Source organism: Loxodonta africana, chromosome 5, assembly GCF_030014295.1.
Source record: "Loxodonta africana isolate mLoxAfr1 chromosome 5, mLoxAfr1.hap2, whole genome shotgun sequence".
NCBI lineage: Eukaryota > Metazoa > Chordata > Mammalia > Proboscidea > Elephantidae > Loxodonta > Loxodonta africana.
The window spans coordinates 79,006,965-79,023,727 of NC_087346.1; the positions used below are offsets into that span (position 1 = coordinate 79,006,965).

Consider the following 16,763-nt stretch of genomic DNA (forward strand, 5'->3'; position numbering starts at 1 on the left):
TTATATTTTGTAGGAAAATACGAGTAGTATTTTTTCTTCTTTAGGATGTGTCTTAGCAAGTAGAAGATAGGTGAGGCTGTAGTTAAGAATTAGGTTTTGTAAGTACAGTGAAACCTATGAGAACCAGGTTTTGATGGGACCACCTTCGTAAGTTTTCTACCTTTGATGACAAGTACAGTCTTGTACTTTTTTATCACTCTATTAGTGGAAAATATTCCAGTTTTACTTCTGTGGCAGGTTTCCGCCTGACATGGTTCCAGCTTTCACAGGTTTTGCTGTATTTGTTGTAGAACACAGTAAGTAACCAAGTGAGTCAGGGATAAATTGTTTTTGAAAATATATCACTGCCACTTCATTTGGGATAGGCTGTTAAGACTTGCATTCCTTTTTTATAAGCATGCTGGATATTCTAAAATTAGATTTTATGGTTTTTTTCACAATAACCATATGTATATTTCCTGTCTTATTCCAGGAGACATTTTAATACTTACTATTTGCTTGACTTTCTAAGCACTTCACATATGTATATTATGTCTAACAGTCTAGTGAGATGTAGATACTTTTATTATGTCACCTCACACATGGCAGAGCTGAGGCACAGAGAGATTTAGTACATAATTAAGTACTTCAAAATCACTCAGTAAGTGAATGAGTTAGCCATAGCCAGTATTCAGACCCATTTCTGACTCCACAGCCCAGTCATGCCGTTATTCTGGAATACAGTATATATGAAGTACAACTGATGTATCCCTGTAACCCACCCCCCAAGAAAAAAAGCAAATAGCTGTACATTTTTTCTAATTATAAAATGAAGGCATTCTTGTTGACAGTGTAGATGAGGGAGTTGGGGGAGAATGGAATTAATAGGGCCTTTGACTATCTTGGAAATCCTGGTGGCATAGTAGTTAAGTGCTACAGCTGCTAACCAAAGGGTCAGCAGTTTAAATCCGCCAGGCGCTCCTTGGAAACTCTATGGGGCAGTTCTACTCTGTCCTGTAGGGTCGCTATGAGTCGGAATTGACTTGACAGCACTGGGTTTGGTTTGGTTTGGTTTTTGGTTTTTGACTGTCTTGGAAACGCTGGTGGTGCAGTGTGGTTAAGCGCTAAGGCTGCTACCCAAAAGGTCGGCAGTTCAAATCTACCAACTGCTCCTTGGAAACCTGTGGGGCAGTTGTACTCTGTCCAATAGGGTTGCTATGAAGTGCAATCAACTCGACGGCATCAGATCTGGGTTTTTTTTGTTTTGTTTTGTTTTTGTTTTCACTATCTTGGAGCCCTGGGGGCACAGTAGTTAAGAGTTTGGCTACTATCCAGAAGGTCAGCAGTTTGAATCCACAAGGCACTCCTCGGAAATCCTATGAGGCAGTTCTACTCTGCCCTATAGGGTCACTGTGAGTTGGAATTGTCTTGATGGCAGTGAGTTTGGTTTGGTTGGGTTTCACTGTCTTGGAGCCCTGGTGGCATAGTGGTTGAGACCTTGGCTGCTAACCAAAAAGTCACCAGTTCTAGTCCACCAGCTGCTCCTTGGAAACCTTACAGGGCAGTTCTACTCTGTCCTGTAGGTCACTATGAGTCCGAATTAACTCAGTGGCAGTGGGTTTGGTTCACTGTCTTAAATTTGGTCTTTTCATAATATAGGTCTTAGCACTTTTTTTTTTTTTTTACAAGGAACATTTATTTTTGTAGTCACACAAAAAAAATTAAAAACAATAAAGCTCTACACAATCACTTTTAAATAACAGTGTGAATTCTTTTTTATACTTAACCAATTTCCCTATTGTTGGAAATTTAGAATGTTTGTGATTCTCACTTGTTATAAACAACACTGTATTGAGTACCCTTAAGCATGCATTTTTGTGCACCTTTCTTGCTGTTGAGTTGATTCCAACTCATAGCAACCCTATAGGACAGAGTAGAACTGCCCTACAAGGTTTATGAGGAGCAGCTGGTGGATTCAAACTGCCCTTATTTCTTGAGGTTTTTAGGGTAAATGGATGGATATACAGTGTTTAATGCACTGAGAACATCACTTGGCATAAAGGAAGCACTTAGGTGTTTTATTAATATGAGTTGGAATTTCTTTATGAAAAAATTAACTTTGCATCTTTGATAACCTTAATTTAGAAAGATATTAATTTTAATTACTTTAGGTAATGTCAAGGAAACACTAAAATTTATCATGTACTTAAGAGCAGTATAAAAATAAATGAGAAATTAGATGCTGAAATAAAGTAGATTTTGACTTTGTCTCTGAATTAATCTCAGTTGTTTTAATCAAAGCCTTTGTAATAATTTGGAACTCTTTGAGTAGAATGTTAAACAGAATATTTGGTTCCCAAACTGAGTTTTTTTAATCTGAGGAGAAAAAAAAAATTGCTTTATTAACTATAGTGTTACTATTTAGAATGTACTTTGGGTATCTCATTCTTCCATTTAAGAATTAGATGAGAATAACTAATGATTGAATGTCTACTTAGTCTGCCAGGCACCATACTAAGCATACTGTGTGTATGATTTCATTTAATCCTTGTAACAACCCTATGGAGTAGTTACTGTTCTTGTTTTATAACCTAGGAAACTGAACTTAAAGACCTTAAGTAACTTGCCCAAGATTACATAACTAATTAGTGACAGAGCCAGGACTGGAACCTGGGCCTGACACCAGAACTCTACTGCCTCTTAGACTTTGTGAAAATTCGATGTTAATCATTAATTATCGATGATTTCACAGGTTTTATGGCAGGAATTCCTCCTATGTTCATGGTGGAGTAGATGCTAGTGGAAAGCCCCAGGAAGCTGTTTATGGCCAAAATGTAAGTATCAATCTCATACTTTAGATATGTTTTTGTGTTAAGATAGAAGTTTGAAAAATAGCCTATTTGTGCCCATAGATTTCTCCTTTTTACAAGGAGATATGGTCATTAGTTGTAACTGGAAATTATGTTTCAGTAATTGCCACATGTGCTTTGAGTTCTTATTAAGCATCCATTTTTGGTGGGATTGATACAAAGGAGAAGATGGAATCCTTTATATTCTTGTTCTGTGTCGTACATGGAACAGTTGAGACATTGTATTAAGTCTGTACAAATACGGGCTGAAACCTATGTCACAGGAATGTAGAGAATTACATGAATGACATGCTCCATATGACTTACAGGGAAAGAAGGACTTTGTAGAGGATGTGGGACTTAGCTAGATTTTGAAGTATAGGATTTGCCATTACCAAACAGAAATTCAAAGTAGAAGAAATGGCCTCAGCAAAAACACAATAAAAGTAAAATTAAGTGTTGTAAAGTCAAAGGAGTAGTCAACAGTTTGTGACTGAATACTTATTACAGAAAAGTGGGAGAAGCTGTGTAAAGCCCAGGGTATTGCATAATATCAGAGAGCCATTGCGATTTCTTGTCTAAAGAGGTAACCTGTTAAAAATGGTGTTGGAGCATCAGTCTGGCATGATGCCTAGGGTGAAGAAGAAGGATGGTGAAATGGATTTAAATGAGGCGGAAAGGCTAAGTGGTTAACATTCTAGAATGGTGAGGAAATCAGTGAGGGACTGTAGTAGGTATTGCAGTGTCACAAGTTTGTATTTTTCCCCCTTCTACCCCTGCTAAAGGATATACACCACAAAGTATTATCTCTGAACTTCAGTGAATGTCATACTAAAATTCGTCATGTGGATGCTCATGCAACCTTGAGTGATGGAGTAGTTGTCCAGGTCATGGGTTTGCTGTCTAACAGCGGGCAGCCAGAGAGGAAGTTTATGCAGACCTTTGTTCTGGCTCCTGAAGTAAGTTTTTATTTCTGTGATTTCATTTGTCTGTTATTAGTTGGTTGAAGTATTGAAGAGTTTCTTATAATAGGTTTAAATTTGCATGTTGCCATTTTTGAGAAATTTGCATTGAAACTGTTGACATAATTGAGCTTTTTGTGTGTATGTGTGCACACTTTGTTGATTTGGGAGTAAAAGTAATCATCCATGTACACATACTGATATAAATATGTACATGGATTATTAAGTTTACAGAAATAATAAACTGCATATTGAAAATGAAATGTGAAAGTTCCGTTTATCAGTTGGTCCCAGTCTTCTCTTTTGAGTAGCCATTTCTTGAGTTCCAGTCTTCTTTAGTTTATATTAACAACGTAACATGTTCAACTTTGGAAAATTATATTGACTCTATTTCTTTAGTATTAAGATTAAAATTATGTATGCCATGTACTTTGTTCTCTTTATGTATTGCCAAGTTACGTAGGTATTGATGGAATATTTGGATGTTGTTTTCCTATAGGGTTCTGTCCCAAATAAGTTTTATGTTCACAATGATATGTTTCGTTATGAAGATGAAGTGTTTGGTGATTCTGAACCAGAACTTGATGAAGGTAAGGTTACTTTCAAAGCAGGACTCTGTCAATATGCTTATGGACATGAGAAGTATGAAACTTACTTGTCTCTTTATTGTAACTGAGTCACACTCCCTTTTCTCTCTCTCTTTTTTTTCTTTTATAAAATAAATGTTCATTACATGATACTATACAAAAAGCAGACATCATAAAGATAATGTAGCATAGAAAGTGAAAAAGTTCCCCCTTAATCTCATCCAATATAGATGACCAAGAGTTTGGTGGCTATTCGTAGAATTTTGGATTCTCTACTTATCACTACAAAAATGGAATTATGCTGACCTGAAGCTTGCTTTTTTTCACTGAATATGTCTTCGTTGGCTGTTTTGTGGCTGTAATTATTTAATTGATCTTCCCCTGATATGAATTAGTTGTTTACTTTGTCATTACTTCTCTATTTTCTTTAATAACATTTCATTGTGTTTTCAGTGAAGGTTTACACAGCAGGTTAGGTTCCTGTTGAACAACTTCTACACAAATTGTTTGGTTGACACTGGTTGCATTTTTCATAATGCGTAAATATTCTCATTATTTCCACTCAGGTTGTTCCACTTCTCTTAATCTAGTTTACCTGCCCCCTCACGTGTTCATCTTCGTTTTAAAGTAATTGTTGACCATTTGGTCTCATAGGTGATTTTCTAAAGGAACACAGTACTTACGGGTGATACTATTTTGTAAGCCAGTCTGTTATTTAGCTACAAGGTGATCTTGGGTTAGTTTCAGTTCAAGGTTTAAAGAGTTATCTCAGGGCAGTAGTCTCGGGGTGTCCTCCAGTCTCAAACAGTCCAGTAAGTCTGGGTTTTTTTGTTTTGCTTTTTTTTTTAAAGGAATTTGAGGTTCCGTTCCATATTTTTCTCCCCTTCTGTCAGGCTCCATCTATTGTGGCCCATGGTTAGAACTATTGGTAGGGGTAGCCAGGCATCATCTAGCTCTGGTCTCAGGGTGGATGAAGTTGTGGTTCGTGTAGGCTGTTGTAGACTAGTTTCTTCTTTGAGTCTTTGGTTTCTTTCTTTTTTTCTCCAGATACATAGAGACCAATAGTAGTATCTTAGATGGTCGCTTCCAAGCTTTTAAGACCCTAGACAGTACTTACCAAACCTATACGTAGAATGTAACTTTATGAACTATATTATGCCAGTTGACCAAGATGTCCCACGAGACTAACCCTTCAGATCCAGAAGACCAGTCCCACAAGGTGTTTGGTTATGTCTAAGAAGTATCCATAACTATGCCATCTATATATGCTTTATTATATATGTGAATGTATGTGCGTATAGTCATGTACATGCATATATATATGCATACACCTACATATACACATGTAGGTACGTACACATACTTACACATGCCTGCATACATAAGTATATACCTGCACATTTATTTCTTGGTGGTGTTGCTGGTATTTCTCTGTTGAATAGCTTTGACAAAGGAAACTGAATCATGGCTTTAATATCGTTACTTCCCATCCTTTCTCACTAATAGATCCAGAAAACCAAACCTGTTGCCGTTGAGTTGATTCCAACTCATAGTGACCTTACAGGGCAGAGGAGATCTATTCCATAAGGTTTCTGAGGAGCAGCTGATGGATTTGAACTGCCAACCTTCCAGTTAGCAGCCGAGTGCTTAACCACTCTGCCACCAGGGTTCCTCGTTAATAAATACTTTTTAAAAAGTATTTAAAAAATATGGTACTATAAATGTCAAACTTCCTCTTGTTTGCTCTTCAGTTTTTTTGAGAGAATGGGTAACAGAATATTGCAGTTGAATGCCTTATAAAATCTGCCAATAATTTTTTTTTACTATCAGCTTTCTTTTACTTCATTAAACATTTTAAGAGTTATGATAAAAAAATTGTGTTAAGCTTCTTAAAAAGAGATGTAACCTGTTATGTATTGTCAGAATCAGAAGATGAAGTAGAAGAGGAACAAGAAGAAAGGCAACCATCTCCTGAACCTGTGCAAGACAATGCCAATAGTGGTTACTATGAAGCTCACCCTGTGACGTAAGAATAGTGTTTGCAAGGTTAAACTTGGCCGGAACTATAATGTAGATGCAAGGTGGTTTTTGTTCCTAGAATTATTGTTGGAAATAGATTTATGATAGAATTACCAGGCTCATTATTTGAGTACCTACTACATATATGCAAAAGAATTGGAAAGAATTGTTTTATTTAATTCAAAAATTGAACGCAGTTTGGCCCAAAACAGTGATCACTTACTGATAATGTAGACAGTTTAGGCGAGCACAGAAAATAAACTTTTTATATTTTTTTAATAAAATTCAGAAATTATAGTAAACACCAAAGTAAACATTTTAGCAATCCAGTGATATACTGTAAGGTTAGAGAAATGCTGCTTGTTCTTAATTGGACTTCTCTTTCAAAGCTCCTGATAGATATGTAAGAGGTCTTCGGCGTGTGGCTAGTTTTGCCCATTAGATTACAGACAAATTGAGTTTTATCTTACCTTAACTGATCGTTTTATACTTTTTTGAAAAGTGAACAAAATATTTTATTGTAGCAATGGCATAGAGGAACCTTTGGAAGAATCCTCTCATGAACCTGAACCTGAGCCAGAATCTGAAACAAAGACCGAAGAGCTGAAACCTCAAGTGGAAGAGAAAAACTTAGAAGAATTAGAGGAGAAGTCTACTTCTCCTCCTCCTGCAGAACCTGTTTCTCTGCCACAAGAACCACCAAAGGTTAGATCAAAGGAAACTCGTTAGACCTGTAACATCACATTTTCATATTTGGTGCCATAAATGAAGCATGACCTTTTTAATATTATGTTCAATAGCTTGATATAGTAAACTATGCTTTTTTATGTATATGAAAGAAGCTGGGTTTTTTTTTGTTATCCTGAGGAAATTTCTTTGCCCCCCCCCAACAAAAAAATACTTCTAAGCGTGACTGAAACTTAGAATTTAAGGTTAATCATTGTCTATATACAGTGTTTAATAATTAACATGAAATTATTCAGGTTCATGTATAAGAATATCAGTTGCTCTTTCATTCTGAATTAAGTCCTCTAAGTATAGATGCAAATTGAAACCTAGCACCAGGAGTCCAACTTAAACAAGTTGGTCTAATATTAAAATAAGAGATGTATCTGTTATTTCTGGTTTAAGTGGGATCAGTTTCTTTACTACACTGATAAAGCTATCTTGGAAAGATGAGTGACACCCATAGTATATCATTTAAGCCTACCTAAAACTTCTTTTATCTTTCTGTAGACATTAAAGCATATTTGGGTAGTGAGAAAGAGAATCCTTGTTCAATTCGTGAATGTCTCTTAAAGTTTCCAGCTAGTACTCTCTTCTTTCCTATGCTTCCCCTCTCCCCTCAACACCATCACACACTGTGTTATCCCCAGAGGGGAAAGAAATTGCTTCTGTTAGGTTCACAATTTTGTAGCATTTCTAGTTGTTAGTGGTTTTGTTTGCCACTTGCTCCTCTACTTAGAGAATGTAGGAACTTGCTTGTGGTTTTACTTAGTTCAGACAAAACATACAGAGTCATAAATAATCTTGCCTAATGAGATTTTGAAAGCTGGCACATAGACTGGCATGTGTGTGTGTGCCTTTCTTACAGGAGTCCTCCAGTATAGAGCAATAGTTTAGAAATGAAAAGAAAATATATATTTGGAAGTTTCCCTATAGGAATGTTGGTGGTTTTCCATGATTAGTAGTCTAGGTTTGTTGCATTTCCTGCAGGCTTTCTCCTGGGCTTCAGTGACCAGTAAAAACCTGCCTCCTAGTGGTACTGTTTCTTCCTCTGGAATTCCACCCCATGTTAAAGCACCAGTCTCACAGGTAACCAATCTGTGAACACATTGGATTGTATCCTTGTTACATTGCCAATTGCTTATCATTTTTATACTTTTTTTAAATGAGTCAATCAGAAAATATGGATTAAATATACAAAAAAAGATTGTATTAATTGTAAATGCACCCACTTTAAAGGCCAAATCTCCATTCATCATCTACATAGGTGGTATTTGGGGTTTGGGTGTGTGAAATACAGATTAAGTTGGTTTTCCCAATATATATTATTGTAATTTAAAAGGCTTCTTTAAAAAATAATAAGAACAAAAATGTTCCTTTTAAAAAAGTTTTAAATTTTATTTAGCAAGAAGTATTTTAGGGCTTTTAATTCAACCCATGGGAAGAAATTTGGAAAGGCACAAAGTAATATGGCATTATCAAGAATCACTGTTTAAAAAAAAAAAATTTTAAACATACACTGTCTAAGCTCTCAGTCCGTAAGTGGTTCACACCATTTAATTGAAGCCTGTACCAACTTATGACTGTAGTGTTCACCTTAACTGATCATTCCAGTATTCTGCTTTTTGTCTGTTGTCATTTTACCCATTTCAGAGCTTCCAAAAATGTTGGAAATAAGACAGTGGCTACCTGAGATGTCTAATTTTTAGGCATAGTTAAAGGGTGTCCAATTCTTTTCCTTATATTTTGAGTCAAACTTCATTCCAGAAAATTCACATTTGAAATGGTTAGTGCACATAAAATTTAAGTTTGTATACATGTTCTGTACAGTGAAATTTTGCATTTCAAAAATAGCTAGTAAGTATTGGACGAAGTCTTTCTATTGTTGATACACATTATAATCAGCCACATAATAATAGACGTGGCCCCATAATACCATTTTTTTTCAATTACATACACAAGAAATGTTGAGTGACTACTTTAGGTACAGACAGCAATAAAGAAAATTTGTTCACCCAGTAAGTATTGGTTTGTGTTTTTCAACCCATTTGAAGACCTGATAGGTGACTTTTGGCTTTTCTTTTGAAATCTTTGATAATTTGTGTTTGGAATCCTTTATATTTTTACTTTATGTCATGGAGTTGGCTACATATTTTTTTTTAACCTTCTGGCAGTTATAAGTTAGTTAATGCTTATTATGCTCTTAACATATGCTAGGCATTGTGATGATCACTTTGTACTCATTCTCATTTAATTCTCACAGCCACCCTGTGAGAGTGGGTACTATTATTACCCTGGTTTTACAGACAGGAAAATTGAGAATGAGAGGGAGATTAAGTAAGTCACTCAAGGTCAGAGAGCTGTATAAGTAGTAGTAAGGATGGGCTTTGAATTCACACAGTTGGACATCAGAGTCCACATATGGCTAATGCAAACCTATGAATTTTCTTTAGCCCCTTGCTGGAAGGGGGTATGTCTATGTTTACATCAAAGAAAAGTAAAGGCCACCCCTAAATTACATTAGGTCCTCTTGCCCAGGAAAGTAATCCAGTATTTTTTTTTTTTTTTTTAAGATTTGAGTATTTCTCAGTTACTTTTCAAATTATAAGGAGACTATTTCCTGACCTCTACCCCCTTGTTAAAACTTTAAGTAATAAAATTTAAAACTTTAAAAGAGCTTTTGAATCTCACTTTATTTAGAATGGATTCATGGTATTTCCACTTGATCTAATAAACCCTTCAATTTTATTTCATTACTTTGGTGTGGTATCCATATCCTTATAGTTTCAGCATAGATTATTAAGAAAAGGATTAAATTGAATTTTAGGGATTGGTAGGTGTTAATTTAGAAGTTGGTAAGTTAATTTGGTAAAAAGGTTTTTGTCTGGAAATTGACTAGTTCATCTTAAGTAGGTTGTTTAATTGAAGGACTTGTTTATTCTGATTATACATTGCTATTATTGATTTGATGGTTCCATTTTTATTTCACATTCTGTGACCTTCATTTGTGGGATTTGTTACATGAGTACACATTTTGGTTACATGGCATTAGTTACCCTAATAATAGTGTGTGGTATCTTAGACATTTTATCCGTTTGGAATAACTAGTTTTATTCATGAAATTGGGCCTGAAAATCATAGTGCACAACCAGCTTAGTTAAGATACACTAATGAGTTATTGAAAGGAGCATTGTTACCTTTTTGATCTCATACTTTTCTTGCACTGGCATCATATCTGCTCAAAATCAGTTTACTAAATTAATGGTATGAGTTATTTGTAAAGTGTTGGAAATTATGTCTTTAGTCCTTAAAAGATAAAGAAGGACTTCTCTGTTTTCACTACTTGTAGCTGCTCTTGTTTTAGTAATCTGTTTTGAAAGGAAATTGAGTCAGCCAGGTCCTCAAGCTCTTTTATTGGTAACATTTGGATTAGATGAGTCTGAGGTCTTTCTGAAATTTTTATAAAAGGTACATTTTCAATTTTTATGAATTTTTAGTAAAATTATACTACTTTCATTAAACCGGGTACAGAGTACATCTGTTTTTCAATTCTGATTTACATTCATACTGAGGTAAGATGCACTTTTTAGGTACCCTTAGATGAAATTTCTAAATAACTGTCTTTTTCAGGCACCTCATTTTGGATCAAGTTATCCTATAGTATTAAACTCTAAACACAGATAACAGTGGTCCCTTGTCAGGCATAGAACATTCTCTGACATGTTTTGGGTCAGAGAACTAAAAATGTAATTTAGTTTAAAATGAACCAGTGGTTCCTGAAGATCTATGTCTAATGACACTGTGCGTGACTTTTGGGTGATGTAGAAGTGAATTAGGTATGTTCCTTACAGGAATACATACATAAAAATATTTGATAAAACTGGTGAGGGCTAAATTTCTTTTTAACAAAATTCTATTAAAATTCTCCATGTGTTTTTAACAAAAGAGCAGTTTCATCTGAGGAAAATGGGAAATCTACCTGGTGGAAAACAGAATTTGGGAAGAAATAGGCAAACCTGTTAAAAATGGATTAAGATAGGAGGTAGTACATTTTTGGTTACAGTGGGTGAAATAAATCATTTACAATAAATTGCCATTGTTGAAAGAAACATCGTTAAAGTCAGTTGTATCAGAATTTGCTCTTGTAAATTATAATATCCCAGTTATATAAATGATTGGAAGGGTTTGAGCCACTGCCCGGAATGAGGTCCTCAGAGATAATTTCCCATAAAGACAGGACTAAAATTTCTAGGTTTCTGTTTTGAGAACATACGTTCTCCATATCCTGCTGGGTTTTTAGCATGCTTTGAAGGTTCATATATTTTGTCTCTTTATTGGACCATAAATATAAATATTTAGGCAATAGTATCCCTGAAGAGGTTAGAGAATACTGAAAATACTATTACATTAAGGAAAAGGTAATTGCAGAGAACGTTACTTTAAAAATAGTCACTTTAATTATATGTTTAATCCAGCGGTTAGCAGAAACATTTGAAAGGTATCTTAGGGTGTCCCATTACTTCCCCCCCACCTCAAAATGCACTTAGGGAAAGTTGTTGGGGTCAATACTTACGTAAATGCACATCTTTCTCATAAGGAAGAATAGTATGGATCTAAAGAACTTTTTACTATTTGAGATGCTACATACACATTCTTATATAAGCTCCTATCCTTTTTTTACGTGCATTTAAATTTAATATTAAAAGTAGCATTCTTTGGTACCAGAGTAGGCTAAATTGTATACTTGAACTGTCAAGTTATTGATTTTAATGTTTATTTATGGGACGGGAGCTTAGAAGATATTGCTGAGCACTATCATATTTGAAGGGCAGGAAACCAGATAATTAATTATCTGTCATGAATTCTTGTCTTTCTAAGATAAAAAGGGCTTACAAATTTGCATATGTATTTAAATGGAGTGGCTCCTCTGGCATTTTTGTGATTTTTGTAGCAGTACCTTTTATGCTGTCTCAGTGTGGGTGTAACTTTTTGGAAAAAAAAAAAACGTGATTGTAAAAAGCATTTTACTGGGAGTTACACAGCCTTGAGTGGGAAAACAAAACCTACCCTACAGTCCTAGATTGGTACAGAATATCTTTGTAAAAAATTGGTTTTTTTACATGAGTAGGACGCTATGTTAAAAACATCCTAAAGTTACCCTTACGTTCCTGGTGACTCTTTGGTAGCTGCTTTAATTGGCCTTTCTCCTGTAGGACGCTTCTTCATGGTATGCTTTCTCTTTACGTTTTAGCCGAGAGTTGAAGCCAAACCAGAAGTCCAGTCCCAGCCACCTCGTGTGCGTGAGCAGCGGCCCAGGGAGCGGCCTGGCTTTCCTCCTAGAGGACCAAGACCTGGTGGGTCAGCCCGTTTTATAGCCGCTAGCATTTAGCACCTGAAAAATCAGAGAACATTGAATTTATTTAAAAAACTAAATGCGTTTTATATACAGATCTTTTGGTACCAAATTGCTTAAAGTTTTGAATAACCTGTTGAAATTATAATCTGGGGCAGAACAACCAACTTTTAGGGGAGGATTGGTTGACATGCCATGGAGAAATTATTTGGAAGGTGTAAAAGGCTTTTGAGACAAACTTTATTTGGTTATTGCCACTGGTTCTAAGAATTCAAACCGAGCTGCCAATAACCTACTCTCTTACTTAGCACTCTCATCTCTTCACAGATAAAGAGTAAGCACACCCTGATTCTTCTTATTTTGATTGTCTTAGGTATTAAGTAAGTTGCCATGATCTTTGACTTGTTTACACTGTTAGCTAGTATATGTAGTACCTCTGTTTGAATTCTGTAAATATGTTTAGATTGTTTTTGGGAGGAGATGGGAAATAGTGTACCTCAAATTTAGAATATGCAGTTACTCTTTAAAAAGTGTGATGGTGTTACTAATGCTGAATTCATGGGAGTCGGGGTTTGTCCCACCTTTACCACTAATTGAATTTATGATCTTGAATGAGACCTTTAAATCCTGAGTTTCTTTTATGTCATTCAGTTATCCCATAGATGTTTCTTGTTATGTCTATCTTACATGACTGTGTTCCTTGTGTTAGTGGAATGATAAAAGTGTATGTATACCCTAGTATAATATGTATCAAAGACTACATAAATGAGATATTGCTACTAAAACTTACTGATTTGGTTATAATTTCATACAACTGGTGATTGTTTAATTTGTTAATTTCAAAGGACTAAACAAATAATTAGCACAGATACACCTCACTTACAGATATTTGGTGATGACAACAGTTCAGTTAAAGAGGAATACCTGTACCACTAATACTTGAATTTCATATAATCAAACCATTAGCTCTAGAAGAAGGGACTTTAGCAATCTAGTGATCATATACCCTCACTTTTCAGTTTAGTGTCATATTGTTTTCTAACTTAAAAAAAAAAACACCTGTTGCCATCGAGTCGATTCCAACTCATAGTGACCCTATAGAACGGAGTAGAACTTCCCCCTAGGGTTCCATGGAGCAGCTCATGGATTCAAACTGCCAATCTTTTGGTTAGCAGCGGAGCTCTTTAACCGGTGCACCACCAGAATAATAATGGGCACTTTCACCTCTGTTCAAGGAGCTCACCATCTTATTAAACTAAAACAGGAATATCAATACTAAATGATTGTTTCGAATTACTTTTTATGTGACATTGTAGATTAATATCTGCTCCTTTCCTGTTCTCAGGCAGAGGAGATATTGAACAGAATGAATCTGACAACCGTAGAATAATTCGCTATCCAGACAGTCATCAACTTTTTGTTGGTAACTTGCCACATGATATTGACGAAAATGAACTGAAAGAATTCTTCATGAGTAAGTGGTTTATATTGCTTTATTTTAAAATTAAGCAGGAGTATGGAACTTTTTTTCACATTCTTTTTTTTTTTAACATTATCTCTATACTGTATATATTTCCAGCCAACCAGTGTCATCTTAATTCATCAAAAGACTGTATCACATGTTTCTCATTGATTGTGCCTAGTGTTGACTTGGCCTTGTTTTAGTAGAGGTTAGGAGAAACAACTGGAGGAAGCAGTCTTAAATTCTGAGAGGGGCTCATTTGGCAAATACAAGTCAGGATTAGGAAGAAAATACGTTGTCTTCCTAAAACTGGAGGTAACTTTACTTATAAAAGGACTAATACAGATGCAAAAGGATAACCAAACAAGCAGCCCGTCCAACTGCTGGTATCTTAGGTGCATGGTCTCCATGACTGAATGTACCCTAGTTGTCACTGGATGTAGCAGCTTGCAACATTTATTTTCAAATGTACCAAGGAGATTGAGGTTATTCATCCTGAACAGTTAAAACCATCAAAGTATTCTGTTAATGTATTTAACCCTTGGATAATGTATATCTTCACAGGTTTTGGAAACGTTGTGGAACTTCGCATCAATACCAAGGGTGTTGGGGGAAAGCTTCCAAATTTTGGTTTTGTGGTTTTTGATGATTCTGAACCAGTTCAGAGAATCTTAATTGCAAAAGTAAGTGACTTAAACAGGGCATAATTCAAGCAAGACCGTATTACTCTTGTTGTATGTAATATTAATTGGTGTGTTTTAAAACCATAGAAAAATCTTTTTTTAATGGTAAAGCTAAAATAGTTCATTGTGAAATGGTATTTATGCAAAGAATTAAGATTTGTTGTAGTTTTAAAGTCCATACGGATGATTTTAAATTACTTTATTCCGATGAAGCTTGGAAAGGATTGAAAATTAAGAATATCATGAAAGTTTTTTTCATTTCTTAGGATTTTCTTATTTACATGTGCAAGATAGTGCTTTGCTATTGCTGTCTAACCTGCTCATGTAAATATTTTTCTCCCCTTTTAAAGCCAATTATGTTTCGAGGGGAAGTACGTTTAAATGTGGAGGAGAAAAAAACAAGAGCTGCAAGAGAGCGAGAAACCAGAGGTGGTGGTGATGATCGCAGGGATATTAGGCGCAACGATCGCGGTCCTGGTGGTCCACGTGGGATAGTGGGTGGTGGAATGATGCGTGACCGTGATGGAAGAGGACCTCCTCCAAGAGGCGGCATGGCACAGAAACTTGGCTCTGGAAGAGGAACCGGACAAATGGAAGGCCGCTTCACAGGACAGCGTCGCTGAAGCTCCACTGTTGGCAGAGTCTTGGCGGTGGTACATTATTCATCGTGTTTGCATTCTTGTTAATTTTTTTTTGGCTTTGGAATGTGACACAGCCTTTTTGATCATTTCTTTGATGTGAAAAGCATCTTTTTGTTATCATTTAAATTGAGGTGGACATTTATTTCCCCAATTTCACAACAGGATTCACATTGTTAATTTATAAATCTAGACTTGGAGAATTACGGACTGAGAAATGACCATATCTTAAACTGTCTACAACAAAATGAACTTAAAAGGACATTCCCAACTGAATTCAGATCCTTTGAGTCAAAAAAAAAAAAAAAAATCCTCTGCTGCACATTTTGTTTAAGTGTTACTGTTTCTGCCTATTCATGTTGGAAACACAAATAGTGCAATTTGTGCAATTGGAGAATCTTGCCTTTTTTTCTTGGCTGCCCCCCAAAATACAAGCCAACAGAAACTTGTTATGCACTCATCAAAAGGCACTAATGGGTGCTCTGAACTCATTAATATTGACATCTGCAACAGGAGGCAACAGGGAAAAAAATTCTTTCATCTTCTTTTCCAGTAGAGAATAGTTTGTCAAATGATGAGGGCATTTTATCTGCTTGCTGTGACCAGCGTGTGTACACATAAACCTTAACAAGACTACAAGTATATTCCAGAAGGAAATCATTTAGTTATGAACTAAATAACCCAATTCAGAACTTCAAAACTATGGTCTTTGAATATTAGACCAGGTTTAGTAGCTCCATATCTAAGATTTTTCTACCTGCCCCTCTTCAGTACAGGTATGGCTGGCTGCTCAACACACTCCTCCTACCCCTTTTCCTTTCTTTAAGCTGTGTACAGTGAAAATTGTCTTTACTGTATTTTTGTTCTCTGGTAATGTAATAAGCATGATGGTGCCTTCTATTAATACATCATTCCAGTCTTGCTGGTAATTTTGTACAGTATAGTGTATGAATCGCTGTGCTGCAAAGCCAAACAGCTGCAAAATGTTGAAAAATCATTGAAATGTATAAAAATTGCAGTATCTTTAAAATAAGTAAAATCGACTAGCATATTATTTACCTTGTTCTTTAGTTAACAACTTTGTGTTCTCTGTGGGAGGGAGTCTTGTGTGTTTGGGAGGGAGAGGGAAGGAGGAAGTCAGCTCTCTGAGTAAGTCTCTAGTTGACTTTCTCTTAGCAAGAATTTGAACATTGAAGCATATCACTTGAGAGGTGCTTTGAAAAGTCAATCAACTTGATGTACATTTTTAATAACATTTTAAGAGCAGTCAGATTCCATAAATGGCAAGTAAACCTGAAGTGAGGATACTGCAATTTTCAGAGAAAAGAACAGCAGCTCTTAAGTGTTTGAATTTTCTACTTGGGGGGCAGGGAACCGTCATTCATTTTGCACAATTCTTGAACTGATGTCAGCTACCCAGGTGGCTCTGAATTTGAGTCTGGGATGACATCTTTTATTTTTACATGAATCTTTAAACAATTCTGTGAGCAAAGTTTGTAGCTGCT

At 35.7% G+C, this 16,763-nt stretch overlaps 1 protein-coding gene across 2 annotated transcripts in view; it reads left to right on the plus strand.

Moving 5' to 3' along the window:
- G3BP2 (G3BP stress granule assembly factor 2) overlaps positions 1-15,596 on the plus strand; it is a 33,539-nt gene extending 17,943 nt beyond the window's left edge. The window contains exons 3-12 of one of the 2 annotated variants that reach the window (XM_003414146.4): positions 2,732-2,813; positions 3,614-3,787; positions 4,290-4,380; positions 6,301-6,403; positions 6,921-7,101; positions 8,113-8,211; positions 12,374-12,476; positions 13,821-13,949; positions 14,502-14,620; positions 14,971-15,596. In XM_003414146.4, the coding sequence (XP_003414194.1) occupies positions 2,732-2,813; positions 3,614-3,787; positions 4,290-4,380; positions 6,301-6,403; positions 6,921-7,101; positions 8,113-8,211; positions 12,374-12,476; positions 13,821-13,949; positions 14,502-14,620; positions 14,971-15,243 (1,354 nt within the window). In that variant the 3' untranslated portion in view covers positions 15,244-15,596. The remainder of the gene's footprint in view (positions 1-2,731; positions 2,814-3,613; positions 3,788-4,289; positions 4,381-6,300; positions 6,404-6,920; positions 7,102-8,112; positions 8,212-12,373; positions 12,477-13,820; positions 13,950-14,501; positions 14,621-14,970) is intronic. The other variant, XM_003414147.4, reaches the window with a different exon arrangement.
- The last annotated feature ends 1,167 nt before the right edge of the window (positions 15,597-16,763 follow it).